Consider the following 12,345-nt stretch of genomic DNA (forward strand, 5'->3'; position numbering starts at 1 on the left):
GTGTAAATGTGCATGAATCGATTCATACAGCAATGATGCAATGTTAAGATAAGGTGATGTTCACCCTCTGTAGGCATTAAGTTATACATGAGTCTAGCCACTGTCGGTCTTGCCGAAGCATCAATAAAAGAGTATGCTAATAAACTTGAACCATTGTTATGTGACTGATCAGGTATTTCAGTAATGGCGATGAATGTGTGGAAGAGCATATTGGAAAGTTTGTCATCAGTTTGTGTGAGGACTTTACCTCTTCTTTGTCCATATATGCTTGATGCAATGTGACAGGAAATTTGATATACTTATTTATTTACCTTTAAGAAGATATATTACAATTTATGTGTGTGTGTGTTTGTTCGTGTGTGTGTGTGTTTCCATGGTTTTAGGGGAAGCAGCGTATTACTCTTGAGGTGAATAGCGTATCACATCATATATAAAATACTGAATGATACTTCAACCAAAGTATAATTTTGAATGAGAAAAACAATGATTTATCAAGATCATTATCTTAGTCTTGCAAATAATCTACTAGTATATTTAGTTTATGATGCAATTACCTCATATCCAGGACATATCAGGGATTCAGATCTACATTACTGTGATTTATCATACCTTATGAATTTACCCACTGATTTCCTTTCTAAACAGAACTGTAAAACTTGAAGTCAATACCCACAATGAAGAGCGTTTCACCTACAACACCATTGGCATTATAAGAGGCTCAATTGAACCAGGTATATAAATAGTAGTAATATAAATATTTTGTTCTTACTATTTTGCCTGAAGCAAATTAAATGAATATGAACAGCTAAATACATTGATGATTTATTTCATATAATTGTCTTGTTGGTTTGGTTATATGTAGCAACCCCATAAATTCAGTGTTATTTGCTATAAAAAATAAAGTCAATGTTTATTTGACAACCATTGTATTGTTGGAGTTATATAGCACCTCATAAATTAGTTGTAAACTACTGATGGTCTTGATTTAGCTTGATTAAAACTGTTTATATAGAGCTCTCTTAAATTGGGTATAAACAGCTATATATTATATTATCATGTTGGTATTATTCAACACCCCCATTTATTCAATTTGAGCAGATTATTGGAATTATACAGCACCCTCATAATATGTACATTTATTTATTTATTTATCAATATTTCCTCATAATGACTTTAATAAATTTCATTTACAAGTCAGATAAAATGGTGTTAACTCTGATAAAAAACAGAACACTCATGAGAGGCGACATACACTTCTAGAATAAAGTCATATGCATGGGCTATTTTAAAGCATAAACTTGATAATTAAAAGCCCACAAAATTACTTGATATGAACTGGAAAAAAAGATACACAGAACCAATTTTAGATAAATATAACAAATAATAACAGTTGAGTGAGAGGACAAAGAATAAAAGGGAGGAGATAGGGAGTAGATGCATGGCAGTTCCAGTTATCATGAGAAGAATACCAAAATAAATTGCTAGAATATTACCGGGTACATTTAACAAAGTAGATTCGTGGTGCATGATAAATGTACTGTTACAAATATTTTATTTGTGATTTGGTTTCCATGTCTTTTTGCTATAATACCACATTGAAATATGAGGGTGAACATATTCAATGATGAATGACTATCAATATTTTATAATGGGTATAAGACAACAACTCCTCCCCCTCTCACTCCAATGACATCAATATAATCAGCCACAGATATGGTTGATTTCATCATTTTATTGTTAGTAAATGTACTTTGTTGCACACATATGTTATAAATAAATTAAATATAATCATATTTGATGTTGTATCATTGTACTTTTTGTTGGTATTAGATCGATACATAATAGCTGGTAACCATCGTGATGCCTGGGTGTATGGTGCAGTGGACCCTTCCAGTGGCACAGCAGCCCTGATGGAAATGTCTAGAGCTATGGGCAAGCTGGTCAAAGATGGTAAGTAATCTTGACACTTCCATTCCTAAGGAAATTAAATCTCTCTTAAGATATCAAATTAATGTTTATTTTTATTTGATTTGAAAAGGTTTTATTATAATATGTAGAGCCAATTCTACATTTTCCAATCTTTCTGACTTCAAATATATCACATGTATATCTATATACCAAGGTGGAGGAGATAGTAATTATTCACCATTATTCTTAGTCTTCCAAGAGCGAGAAATAGAAGGAATTCATAAATGAAAAGAAAGATATAAAAAAGGAAACCTGAAATGAAAGTTTGAATGCTATTAAACTTGCAGGTAAATGGCGCCCTCGTCGTTCCATTGTGTTTGCCAGCTGGGCTGCGGAGGAGTACTCCTTGATCGGATCCACAGAGTGGGTAGAGGTAAGGTGAATTAGTCTTCCTAGTCTGTCCTGGCTACTGGGCAATATCAAGATCAGTAAGGGCTGCAGCCACATGTTAGAGAGTTTACCATTCCAGCACATAATATGACTTCTTCCCTTCACGTCTAACACTATATGCACCGAACCTGGAGCAATAAACTAGTATCATTATAGAGAGCCTTTGAAATCTATTTTTTTATAATTTTACCAGAAGTAGATTCTAAATCACCTTGCTTTTCATATTCATAATCTGTGGAGCGTGTCATTCTGACCATACTCTTTATTTACTGTGCAGGAGTTTACCAAGAACCTCGGTTCCAGGACAGTGGCTTACCTCAATATTGACATCTCTGTAGAAGGAAATTATACCTTCAGGCTAAAATCAACTCCAAACCTCTATGAAGCCGTTTTCTCTGCTACAAAAAATGTGAGTATAGATTCAGTTATTTTGATTTCCACAGATCACTTGAAATTTCATACAGAGAAAAATAAAATCTCTTGTGTAAAGAAGATGCATGATTGGTATCAATTCTAAAAGAAAAAATTTGCTTCAAAGTTCATTCTCTTTTTTCTCTTCATATTGTTTTTCTTCTTACCTTTACTCTTTTTGGTGTTTATTAATCGGTTGATATTTTTCGTATGTTAATGTTTCTGTGTACTGTGTATTTAATCAATTTGCTTCATATTCCGTCATCTGCTTCACATTTTATCAAAGGGAACATGATTCTCTACTAAAAGCCATTTTAGGCCTTGTTTTGGCCATTAATTGACAATATTAAGTACTTTAACATGTCCAAAATCATATGATTAATGTTTCAACTACAGAACATGTATCAATAGTGGTCTGTCAAATGACAGACATAGTGTCCCAATCAATTTTACATCAAATGTATCCCAAAGTGCTATGATCTTTAATAGTCAACCACGTCATATGTACAAGGCCTACTCCACAGTCTGTGATGATTTCATCTATAAACCCGCTGCAAGTTCTTCCTTTTTGAAGGATAGAGCAACGGTCTTGTAACCAGGAGATCTCGGATGCAAAAACAATTATATATGCTAGTGCCATTTGGTAAGTCATGAATCCTCATCAAGTCCCTCGAAGACGACTTAAAGCGGTCCGAACCCTAATTGCTAACTTATAAGCAGGGGCATGCTTTATCAGTAGTCAGGTGACACTAGCAATCAATCAACCTTGTTCCATATCAACCACTTTCCATGACTCTCTCAACTTTACTTCAACCTATTGCCTTATCAGGTGCCTGATGTCCCCTTTCCTGGGCACAGCAGCACTGTGTACGACACATGGCTGGATAGGACAGGGAAAGGAGGAGACAGACCAAGGTAGGTTGATAGCTAGTACAATCACTATCGCATCACCAAACACAGAGAACTTCAGTGAATTGTAATCATAAGTTACAGTTATTAGTAACCATAAATCATAATCATTTGTAAGTTGAACTTATTCTTAGATTACAATCAGGTGTAAGTTATAATTACCTGCAAGTTATTATAAATCATATCATATGTGGAAATTGATACACTTTTCACATTGATGGATATGGTATGAAGGATTAAAAAAAAGACCCCCAAAAGTTTGTTAAAATTATCATCACATGTCTTCTTTCTTTATTTCAGTGTTCGTAATATAGGTTCAGGGAGTGACTATGCATCTTTTCTGGGAGAGATAGGTGTGCCTTCTGTGGATCTCAGATATACCTTTAACTCAGTAAGTTCAAACTTTAACATAGCAGCGCATCATTCTTCCAGACAGTTCGTAATATTTAGTCATGTTTGTTTTTAATGTGAGTGACTTATTGTTTTTATTCACGTTTGAGACAGATTGCTTTCTAGATACACCTGTAAATACAGTTTTGAAATTTCCAAGCAGAACGATTACAGAATTATTAATATTTAGTTATTTTTTGGACTGCTCAAAGATTAAACTATTATGTTAAAAATTTAATTTCTTATTAAAACTATTTTTACTCTTCTTTTTGTTATCTTGCTATCCATGTAAGCTTCAACTGACAGTTTGTCATATAGTGTAGAATACATAACGTGCCTGAACCTCATTTTATACTGTTTGTAAACACAGGATTTAGGATTATCAAGCTACCCCCTCTACCACTCCATGTACGAGACGTTCTTCCTGGTCAGTGAGATCATGGACCACTCTTTCGAGTATCACTTGGCTGTCACCAGGGTTTGGGCGGAGCTAGCCCGTAGTCTTGCCGACAGTCTCATACTGCCTATCGGTGTTGTGGATACCGCCGAGAAGATCACTGGCTCCATCGCCACCTTGAAGGATTTCTATGAAGATCAGATGGCCGAGCAAGGCATTACATGGGGTAAGTGTTCCCAATGTGCAAAAAATATCCTGCAATTTAGGCATGATATCAGCCGTTGACTTTCTTAACCCAGGAGTAGGAACTGGATGCTGGGTAGGATTCCTTTCGTGTTGTGCTGTCTTTGGTGATAAATTGCTGAAAACAGAGCACTTAAAGCCAGGGCGATAATTGATTCATTTGATATGATAAGCATGATACAAGGTTAGATAGTGTGTTAATTGCTTGACATCCATATCTACTGTACTTGTAGCAAGTACAGGAATATTAGTGATATATAAAGATTTTTAAAGGCAACGTACTTCAAAACAATCTGTTAATTTGTTGAGAATATGTTTGAAAAATTATGTGGATCTTTTGACAAAATGATGTGAGATTGACCCATAACACAGCTAGAAATCATTCTTCCTTGAAAGTCTGTGTTTATTTGGCTGTATATAATTCTCCCAATTTACAGGTTATTTTTTATGAAGGCAGTAGGTTAATTCAGACCTGCTGAGTGTGCTTACAGCTAATTTTCTCTTCTGTTTGTTGTTCTTGTTTGTACATTGTTAAACTTAAAAATAATAATAATAATAATAATAATGGTGGCTTCTTGTATAGCGCACATATTCGTCATGTTGTGACGCTCCTGGCGCTGCTCCGATTATTATTACCCTGGCTTTAGCAAGGCAGCCACTGCGGCGCTCTAGCATTTCGAGGAATTAATTCGTGCCAGGTACCCCTTTACATCACCTGGGTTGAGTGAGAATCAGATGGAAACGATATTCATATTCAAGTGATATGCTATAAATCAACCTTGCTGTGATTACATTTTCTGTCCACTGTTTTTCATATCTATACTGTCATTATATGAATAATATTCTGCAGTAAAAGGGTATATCTAAATTTTAGTTTTTGATTTCTTTGCAGATACCATTGAGTCAGCTTCCAGTAACCTCACAACAGCAGCCAAAGCTTTTGAGAGTAACGTGGCAGATATGGAGAAAAATGAGTGAGTGTGATGTCAAAGTGAAAGTGTGATAGTCCAAGTCATCCTATGAATGCCTTCATCCCTAGGTGATAGAGAATATTTAGGGAGCCCATTGTTCCATCAGATATGATTTTCGAACCATTGAAGACAATCCAAAGAAATGAACTTTTGTGATTTGAGAGTTTTCATCTTTTGAATATGTATTTGAATGTTACAACCCAATGTACTTTGTATAGCCATATCATAAGTTGAGGCTGACCTCAAGTAACTCCATTGCTAATGTTAGTTCACTGTTAATACAATCGTAAATATTTTCATTCGTGAATGTTGTTTTTTAGGGGGGGGGGGTCTTGTGATGAAACAATGTCAAGACATATGCCTTTCATGTGATTTTGATCTCTTTTCTTTCTTAGTCCCTTCGCCGTTCGTCGTGTCAATGATCAGCTTATGCAATTTGAGCGAGCTTTCATCGACCCTCTAGGTTTGCCTGGGAGGAACCTTCAAAGGTAGGACAATGATCTAAAGTAACACTTTTGTAATAACCCTCTTTAATTTAGGCATGTTATATCATATATGACAAATACTCCTTTGAGTTTGCTAACAAAACTAACAGTGCCTCGCAGTGTAAATCCTACATGTGGTAATGGACATACAGATAAAACATTTTGAAGCTGTATGCTGTCGCTTATGCACCATAACATAAAGAGTGAAAGCATAAAGAGATAAAGTGAAGGTATAGAGTGATAAAGTGAAGGTAAAGTAAATATTTACCGCATCTCTTGTATTAAAGTGGAGGAGAATAAATTTCTCTTCTTTTGGCAGAGGACGTGGACGTTTTCAATGTAACAACTTTGATTTTCTCTACTGAATGAAAGAAAATTACCATAACATGGTGGCAGCAGTGGGATAGTGAGCAAAGGAAATAATAGTATTTGCATGATTATAGTGATAGGGAATAGTTTTCAGGTGGTTGTAGTCCTTGAAGTTTTTCTAGGATCACCATCATTCCTCTCATCATGTAATTTCTTCATATAACAATGACCATATTCTATTATTTCTCATTACCTTCTTCTTCTCCTCTTAGGCATGTTGTGTTTGCTCCTAGCAGCAAGGATGCCTACAAGGGAGATGCCTTCCCGGGCATTGTAGATCTCATGTTCGATATCAACAACCCTGAGGGTGATGTCAGCGACGATTGGGAAGCCTTGAAACAACACATGTCTGTTGTTGCCTTCACGTTGCAGTCTGCTGCCTCCACACTCAAAGATGTAGACATTCTTCATCGAGACTAAGAATGACGTTTAGACCGATGCCTCATAAAATTTTCATTGTTTTTGATCATGCGAAAGGAACACTTTACCAATCTGTGCACTAATATAAAATCGCAAATGTCACTGCCTAGATAAATAGTTGTTTATATGGCAATTTATTTTGTTAGGAGATGAAAAATAGCTGAGAAATGAGGAAAGAACGAAACTTACATTGGGCTTGACCATACGCCTGAGTGTGGTTATCTTACAATAAGATTGAAACTTTCCAATGTGTTTGGTTATCATCAAGTTTGTGTACTCTCATTTTTTTTCATTTTCTAGGCCCCACAATATATCAATGATTTACTGGCTCATTAATACTAGAACACCAGATTCCAATCGGATTTACGACATGTGTGAGGAGCACACAGCATATGAATCTGTTATTACCAACAGATGATCACCCCTCTTCATGGAGAATATTAAAGTTGAAAATGAAAAGGCAATTTCTTTTTTCTCTCTCATTAAGGAATACAAGTTGTGTGAAATGCTTTGTGTGTAATAATCAAGCTTAGCTGCAAGTTGAATTCTGCACTAATTTTGTGAGTAATATGATGGCATACTACCTAAACTGTATTTTAGAGACTATCTAGATTTGTTATTCACCAGTTATAAAAGCTGATTATGCTATAATGTGCTGTTCTGAGTAGTCTTCAGCATAGTATTCAATCAATTAAAAGAAATTGTATCAATTATCTTTTACATAAAATCAAGTGCCACATTTGATTGGTTTATCTTATTTGTGAAGTATAATGTACATTTAGATCATGAGATACTTAAGTATACAAGTGAGAGAGAGAGAGTGAATATCTAACTTGGATGTGGATGGCCCATGAAAGCTACTCAATAGTTTATTGACTTGATACAAAGTCATAGAGCTGCCAGACACCTTTGAATGGTTCTTGATCAGTAATTACTGGTCCCCTTTTTTAATGAATCATGTGATTCTAGATTTTATGTATATTCTGTGGTCATCTAGCTGATTTGTATTCAATTTGTGATTTTTCTTCTCTCTCTTACATTATATTAAAGCATAATGTGAATTTTAAACCATCTTTTCATAGACCCATTGTTGTAAAAGTGCTGACTTCATAGATGTGGAACTACCCACCTGTGGAAGTGTGTTCTCAATTGCCAATTTGCGTGACTTTTTGTAATAACTTAGCCCTTTTATTTTTGGTGCTTAAATATATGTATCCACTTATGTAGCTGACATTGTTTTGTACTTTCATTTACTCGACTGATGAATTCTTTGTATTATTTGTGCCATGATTATTTGGACAATTCATTAATTCCGCAAACTCCTTGGTGTATTTCGATGCTGCTGCTTCATATAGTATTGTGTGGCATGTTACAACATATTGTCACATGTGAATTCTTTATGTTTTGCTATAAATACATAAATAAATTGTATATGTTATGTGCATGTGCCATAAATTTTCTTTACTTTATTTCTTCATGAAAGCATGTAATCAAGAAAAACTGCATATTAATTCTTATAATATTTATGCACAGATGATATCCTGAAAAGCATATGTACACGTAAAATAGTTATGGATAATCATTGCCAGATTTTACAATCTCAACCTGTTTTAGCCTGCAATTAAAAAGAAAGGTGGTTCATGAAGACATTATAGTAATTCTGTATTTTCCCCAACTTTTCATTCTCTAACACCTTATTCCATAGTTCATTTCATAAAATAATAACCATGAAGTAACTGATATGTACAAAATGTGCAATACACGCCATCCCACTGATGAAATAATGACTTCTTTTAAATACTGGTAATCATAGAATGCCCAATTTGCCTACCCGTACAGTACTTATAATCAGCCAACTTACCATGAAAAGTGTTCATATCATTATATAGCATTTCCCCCAAACATTTAATAATAAACACATTTTGTTGCTTTTTAAAGAAATTGGGAGAACATACGTGCAGTCCATATTACGACCGTGATGCAAGTGTCACATGGGGAAAACAAATTGATATTACAGTTGTATATTATTGCTAATCCCATTTTTTTCCTTCTGATCATGGAGATGTGTATATTGAGTGTTCATATTCCATGTTTTTAGTGAATTATATTGTAGACTACTTTCTCTATATTGATAATATCATCTGCTTGGAGCCAGAAAGGCATTAACTCATATTATTTTACACAGGGTTAGTGCCCTTCTGGCGCTAAACAGGCTATATACCTTTAGTATGCCATTCATGCATGTGTGGCCTGTGCCAGTCTGGCTTACATTTATTGTGTCTCTGTATGCTCTCAAACTAGTCTCAACCAGGCTCAGACTTACATTTGTCACAACAAAATCATGATGACTTGAGCCTATTCTAATTCTGTTTGACAATACATGCATAGACCGCCTAAGTGCTAGAGTCATATGTGCTCGTAATCCAGGTTACTAGTTCCAAACGACAGAGCCTGCGCATGAGGTTCTCTGCATAATCATTCAAGCAACGGGGCTGGAGCAGGGCAAATTAAGTGTTTGGCGCTGGTGCAATTACCATACCATAGTTTAGCACATCGTTGTTTGGAACCAGCAACCTTGACAACTTGGTCAGTGTGACGTCGCACTTCGGTACAGTACAAGCATTATGCAAGTAGTCTTTTATGCTTAATTCATATGTGAATAAATGACAAAGGCGTGTGCCTGCAAATTGAATCCCCACCACCTTATACATGTATATATTGGTATTGAATTAATTGATATATCAGAATGAAGTTATAGGCCTACATATCGTTCCTGTTTTCACGAAGTGACGGTAGTGAGGAAAATCTGCAAGCCAAGTGTATGCGATTTTCATTCACTGCCGTCACTTCTTGAAAATAGGGACAATATTTTTCTCAAAATTGCCTTCAGTATGTACAATAAACGTTGACATGGATTCACTTATTGGACACAGCTAGTACAGTGAGCCTTTTATAGGAATAAACATGCATTGCCTTTTAGTAGTATTAATGTGCCATGTACAGTTATAACTTTCTCCTTGTAATATTCATATTATTCATAGCTTTGTATTCAGGCAGGTTTACCTCGCTTTATAGCATATAATGATTTCATATAAAAGCGATGTTAACTGGGTACAGAAAAAAGATTGATGTGTATTCTTTTATGTAGCTGCAGTACATCATAAATTTAGAAGAATATGTATATTGAATTAGCATTTGTAGTTCCCTTTCAAACATTTGTTTATTTAGGCGAAATCTGAAATGATTACAGTGCCTCGGAAATGCGTGTGTATTCATTTTTATGTAATCTTAAGAAATCAGAAGTGGGTAATTTTATATGATTATGAAATAATCAAGAACATTTATATCAAGATTTGGAAATATATTTATGAAGTCGTGAATATTGTGTACAAGTTCTATATTCCCTTTTTATTCAATAATTAAAATGTAATGCACATATGCATATATAGCCAGAAAGTGAATGATTCTGATATCGTTTCTTCATTCAATGCATTCACATTCATTCAATGCATTCACAGGGTTATGATTCTATTAATTTTGTTCTGCAGCTTAAAACGAGAATAGTGTTAACCCATTATTATGGGGACCCCTTTCTAACCTTGGGGGGAATAACAAAGGTTCAAAAAGCATTTGAGGTCATGTTACCCCCCCCCCCCCCCCCCCCCCAGACACAGAATTTTGCATCAAACGTAGGTCAAATTTGGTGGTCTGGTCGGCATACATGCCAACATTTGAAAATCAGAAATCTGTACAAATTATGCTATTTTCAAAAAAAGGAGGAACAATCCTAACTCTCCTATTCAATACTACAGACAAATTTGTACAGGAAGAGGAACACCTGCATTAAATGATAATTATCTTCTCCCAAAAAGAGGAATGTTCCTCTTTAATCTGAACAGTTGGCATGTATGGGTCGGGAGCGCAATTCCCCCGATCCGCCCTGTTAAATAATAGAGGCATCTGCCCCGTCTGCTTCTTGCGAACGGCCACTATAATACCCCTTCCACTCTTCTACTAGGGCAGGCCTTCTCTGGCGGCGCTTGCGGGTAGTCGGAGTGGCGCGCGACTGTTGCAACAACAAAACAAAAACAGAAAGAAAGAAAGAAAATATGTATTTTAGAATTGAATACTCAGCTAAATCAAGAAGTTGCAGTCGAATTTGAACCCAAAACAGGAAGAAAGAGGGGGGGGGGGGTATTTATCTTTTTTTACCATTTTATACGACTCTAAACCTAATCTCTAAACAACAAGCTTACGATGCGCTACCAATTTTAACATTGCCAATCTCTGGAAACATCTTGTTTTTGTTTGTTTGATTTTCACTTTATTTTGACATTTCCCGTGTTTAAGGCACCCAAAAAACTACATAATAAATTAACCTCCAGTGTAATTGTACCCAGCAATCATACTAATTTTTGCACATCAATATGAAATTAGGATTGATTTTATTGTGGAATGAAATGGTGTTAAAAATGCCCCATTTGGGCCTTTAGAATGCCCTAAAATCCACAAGTTTCAGAGGGCTCCGCCCCTGCTACCCCCGTTAGGGCTTTGCCCCTCGACCCCATCCATTTTCGGCTACGCTCCCTCGCAGCACAGTCAAACATACAGGGTGGCACTTCAACTACAAATTCTTGTCGTTTTGGCGCTTCCAATAAACTAGTTCGGAAGGCATGTACTAGGGTCTAGAATATAAAGCTTATATTTAAAATATGCCGAATTTCCTTACATTGAGAAGGAGACACCCTCTCCCAACCTTATATCCTTATAGACCCTGCGTAATGGTGGAAGTAAGTTTTTAACGCGCATTCATTATTGCGTCACTACCTGAGCGCGCACACGGTCTCGGCTAATGACTGTAATAGTAAGCGCGTTGCTACCAACTTATCACAACTTTATTCAAGCTTCTCATCGATCGAAACCAATGTTGAGTTCTGAATGTAATTCGCTAGAATATCAAGTGAATCAAGCTGTTTAACCCAAAGATCGACTATGGAACTTGGAAAATTCTTCGTGCTGGTTTTGGCCTGCATTTTGCTTGTTTCAGGCAATGCAGATGCCAAATTCAAGCGCGGGGAAATCACTACTAAAGAGGTGGGTTGCAAAGCATAATAACAATGATAAAATGCACGTAGGGCCTACAGAGAGAGAGAGAGAGAGAGAGAGATAAAAAGAGATAAAATGAGATGAAAAGGAGGGATGATATGAGAAGGAAAAAAGAGAGAGGGGGAAAAGTATACGAATTCAATTTATCAATAAGTTGTGTCTAACAGCTAGTAACTTAAAGACAATTCATCAAATCAAATTTAAGTCGTAACAAGCATGCCTAAAGCTCACTTTTGGTTGCCTCGGTAATAAAATCCGATCGTTTATACACTTCTACTTCTACGAC

At 35.8% G+C, this 12,345-nt stretch overlaps 1 protein-coding gene across 2 annotated transcripts in view; it reads left to right on the forward strand.

Annotated features, from left to right (window-relative positions):
• LOC579656 (N-acetylated-alpha-linked acidic dipeptidase 2) overlaps positions 1-10,409 on the forward strand; it is a 36,559-nt gene extending 26,150 nt beyond the window's left edge. For both annotated transcript variants that reach the window (XM_030999073.1, XM_003723546.3), the window contains exons 9-18: positions 646-731; positions 1,831-1,950; positions 2,256-2,341; positions 2,636-2,767; positions 3,599-3,684; positions 3,979-4,069; positions 4,439-4,691; positions 5,601-5,682; positions 6,075-6,167; positions 6,746-10,409. In XM_030999073.1, the coding sequence (XP_030854933.1) occupies positions 646-731; positions 1,831-1,950; positions 2,256-2,341; positions 2,636-2,767; positions 3,599-3,684; positions 3,979-4,069; positions 4,439-4,691; positions 5,601-5,682; positions 6,075-6,167; positions 6,746-6,953 (1,237 nt within the window). In that variant the 3' untranslated portion in view covers positions 6,954-10,409. The remainder of the gene's footprint in view (positions 1-645; positions 732-1,830; positions 1,951-2,255; positions 2,342-2,635; positions 2,768-3,598; positions 3,685-3,978; positions 4,070-4,438; positions 4,692-5,600; positions 5,683-6,074; positions 6,168-6,745) is intronic.
• Positions 10,410-12,345: the final 1,936 nt, after the last annotated feature.

Source organism: Strongylocentrotus purpuratus, unplaced genomic scaffold (assembly GCF_000002235.5).
Source record: "Strongylocentrotus purpuratus isolate Spur 01 unplaced genomic scaffold, Spur_5.0 spur5_scaffold_5, whole genome shotgun sequence".
NCBI classification, from domain to species: Eukaryota; Metazoa; Echinodermata; class Echinoidea; order Camarodonta; family Strongylocentrotidae; genus Strongylocentrotus; species Strongylocentrotus purpuratus.